Below are 3,641 nucleotides of genomic sequence, written 5' to 3'. Positions count from 1 at the left end.
TCTGCTCTGATCAACGTTATGACTCTTTCGGTTTCATTTACTGTGTTGTGGGTGGAGCTGATAGTAACAAACCTGCCATTTGACTCTGTCCACAATAGATGGAGCTCTTTCTGTGTTAAAGGAATACTCCACCACCTTGTCAAATTCAAGTAGTTGTGTAAAGAAATTTTACTGAATTAACTTTCATATGCATCACTGAATTCTTTTGAGCTTCCTCTTAAGCCAGCAGTTGGAGAATGTTTGGTACTCACAGGTCCAGTTTTCTATGGATGAACATTTCCTAAAATCCTAATAAATCCCAGCAGTCACCACCTGGCTGACAATCATGGGGAAACCAGTATGACAGATATTTAATATCAGTGGTTTTAACCATGATTGTGATTTTTTATTTCTGCTTTGTTCTTCAGTTTCAGATTTTCAACGCCTTAGACACACGTTTATTATGTTTATTTTTATCTACTTAAGTCATTGCCAAGTTGCCAGAGAGGAAAATCTTTCACTTTAAAATTCATATAATACAGAATAGTTTGTCCCACTAAACACCTCGTCAACTTTTTTGTAAGATGGTAAAGATTTTGTCGAATATTTTTTATTTCTCTTTGTTTAACATATTTAAAGGTCAAAGGTTACCTGCAGGCATTTGTGTTTGACTGTGCTAACTGTGCATGTGAGTACAACAGTGTTGTTCTTCTTTGTGTGTTTCTAACCTTGAAAATCACTGTAATGATATTCACATATTTCAAATGAGGAAGTGCACAGTATTACATAACTGAAACTAACAAACACAGAAGCTGTTTTTTCTTCTTTGGATGACGGTCAACAGAAATCTTGTTTCTACTTTTTTCCTTTATTATTTTGGTTTCATTTTCTACTAAATGCTGGTATAATCAGCCTTTGTCTCTCAATTTCCTCAGCTTATTAATCGCATATAACTATTTTTCTTTGAAGATCATATGAAGATCAATATAATAAGGATTATTATTTCTCTTTGTCACTTTGGCTTTAACCTGCCTTTAGCTGCTGCTCTGATCTACAGTTTTCAGTTTTCTTACTAATTCTTAGTTGTTGTGAGTGGAATTGAAGATTGAGGAGTAATATGAGTTGCATCTGACAAGTCAATTTACACAGAACTTAGGACAAAATCTAAGAACCAAAGAATGAGCTAGTTTGTATGAATACAACTGAATAAATGTATAAGAATGTTAGACAGTCAAGATTATTCTGCAATGACACTTTCAAAGGAATTATTGCTGAATTGATATATACAAGTGCACAGTTTGATTTATTTTGCAAAGTTATGCAGAACATACCATAAGAAACATATTCAAATAGAGAAAATCGCTTACTTAACTTACTTAACAAGACATTAGCATTATTTATTAATCAAGTTATCAATCAGGGTTTTTTTTTACATTTTGAAACCAATAAAACACACATATTAGCCAGAGATTGTTATCAGCTGATTCTGATCTCAACACTGATAAAACTAAGCTAAGTAATATTTATCAGCATCCATTTATCTTTGTCACGTCAATTTTGGACAGTTTTAATGTTCAAAAATAGTTTCATGAAGAGTTAAATGACTTAAAAACATTTATACATTTAATAAAAAAAACCCAAAAGAGCAGGGAATGAATGGAAAATGAAGAAATAACCAATAACGGATAAAAGACTGCATCACCTCACATTTGGTGCATCATTTTTGAATCACCTTTAAACTGAATTGGAAAAAAACAAAACAAAAACAAATGCCATTTATCATTTTGCTCTCTGTGCTTTGAAAAGAATTTATATTCTATTGTGTAAATTGCTTTATGTGTTATATTTTTATTTCTGCTTTTTTCAAACAAACAAACAAACAAATAACAACAAAACAAGATGTAATAAAAGAGGGAAAGTGCAAGAAAAGAGAAAACAAAAACAAAAAGTTCACAGAGACGTCGTTGCACTTTTCAAAGAAATCTTAGTCTGACAGATTTTGATATCAGAGGTTTTGGCTTCTCCTTTCTCTCCAGTACTCAAATATGGGAAGAGTTTCTCAGTGAAAGTGTCTCTGTGGGTGCAGATGTGAGTCATGTCTTCAGGGTCATAGAAGGACACCTCCCCCTTGTCATAGTCCAGCTGGACTCTGATCCTCTGGAGACTCTTCTTCACTGTCACAGTCTGACCAACACAATTAGTGTATTCTCCACCACGATGCAATAAACACCAGATTCCATATTTTGGTAAAGCAAGAAGCTCTCCCTTCCTGTCAAGTGACTCTTTAACTAAACCCAGATTCCAGGCAGGATGGTCTCCCACCTCCACCTCCCAGCTGTGTTTCCCTGAGCTGAAACCCTCAGAGCCAAAAACATCATTATACTTAATGTTTCTCTCTGGATTATCAGGAAGCTGCTGCTTTGTGACTCCACGTCTCACACTGGTCAGATCATCAGACAGATAGAGACAGCAGTTTGCAGTGTTTGGGTCCAGAATGACAGGACTGAAGTGGACCTTCTCCTTCATCTTCTCCCACACTCTGAAGGACAGGTTGCCCAGGTGTTTGGCCACATCTATCAGTGCTCCTGAGACCAGCTGTGGATCTGACACTGAGCTCTGGGCTCTGCTCTGAGTGTCTTTATAACTGCTGAGGAATGGCACGCTGTGTTTCTGCAGCTCTTCTTCAACAGCAGAGATGCTGTCTGACAGAGAGGAGATCTGCTCCTCAATCATCTTCATCTCTCTGCTGATAGTCCTCCCCTTCTGCTCCTCTTCCTCCCTCAGAGCTGCCAGTCTGGACTCCTCTTCCTCTTTCAGGAACTGCTGGAGCTTCTTGAACTCTGCTCTGATCTGCCTCTCTGTAGACAACAGCTGCTTCTTCATGTGTTCCCTCACTTCATTGTATGTTTCCTCCACTTGTTTGTATTTGTTCCTCTTGTCCTGCAGAGACTTTAAGTCAGATTTCAGCTGCTCCTTCAGGTCACTGACTGCTTCTTCTACAGGAACCACTTTGTGACTCTGGTGGAGAGAAAACTCACACACAGGACACACAGCTCTGTCTTCATCCTCACAGTACCAGTAAGGGACGTCTGGATGTTTATCACACACCACCTCCTCCTCCTCTTTTTCTGTCTCAGGTGAGCTCTCACTCTGCCTCTTAGCAAATGAATCAGCAAGTTCTTTGAGAGCAAAGTTCATGGATGGTTCATCCTTTGAAGATTTTCTTTTACAAATGGGACAGTTTTTGTTTTTAGTTTGTTCCCAGAATTTCTGCAGGCAGCTTGAACAGAAGCTGTGGCCGCAGCTCAGAGACACAGGATCTCTGAAAGTCTCTGAACACACATGGCAGCTCAGATAGTTTTCAAAAAGTGTGACTTTCTCCGCCATTTCGTAATTTTTTTTATGACTCACCGAAATACGACCTCTTTGCCTGATAATGCCGCCAAATTGTGCTCTTCGGTACAGAGCGCAGGTTTTAATGTAATGGCGCCTCCAGTGTAGTCGACAATGAGTTTAAGTTTCATTTACTCTGTTGTGGGCGGAGCTGATAGTAACGGACTTGCTATATTCCCAGTAGATGGCGCCATTTCTGTGTCACAGATGTTTTTTTTTTTTTGTTTTGTTTTTTTTATTAGTAATATAAACATACAAACAAAATGCAC

General features: G+C 38.0%; 1 protein-coding gene across 1 annotated transcript; it reads right to left on the bottom strand.

Moving 5' to 3' along the window:
* Positions 1 to 1,587: 1,587 nt before the first annotated feature.
* LOC146563006 (nuclear factor 7, brain-like) lies at positions 1,588 to 3,366 on the bottom strand. Its single transcript, XM_085293184.1, has one exon. The coding sequence runs from the start codon at positions 3,364 to 3,366 to the stop codon at positions 1,930 to 1,932; it is 1,437 nt and encodes a 478-aa protein (XP_085149310.1). The 3' UTR covers positions 1,588 to 1,929.
* Between the last annotated feature and the right edge of the window lie 275 nt (positions 3,367 to 3,641).

The sequence above is a fragment of the Mchenga conophoros genome, linkage group LG12 (assembly GCF_057382185.1).
Source record: "Mchenga conophoros isolate Kocher_MC1m ecotype Shallow Benthic linkage group LG12, M_conophoros_male_GT1.1, whole genome shotgun sequence".
Classification (NCBI taxonomy): Eukaryota; Metazoa; Chordata; class Actinopteri; order Cichliformes; family Cichlidae; genus Mchenga; species Mchenga conophoros.
The sequence above is the reverse complement of the archived record's forward strand: the minus strand, read 5'-3'. Positions and strand labels throughout refer to the sequence as shown.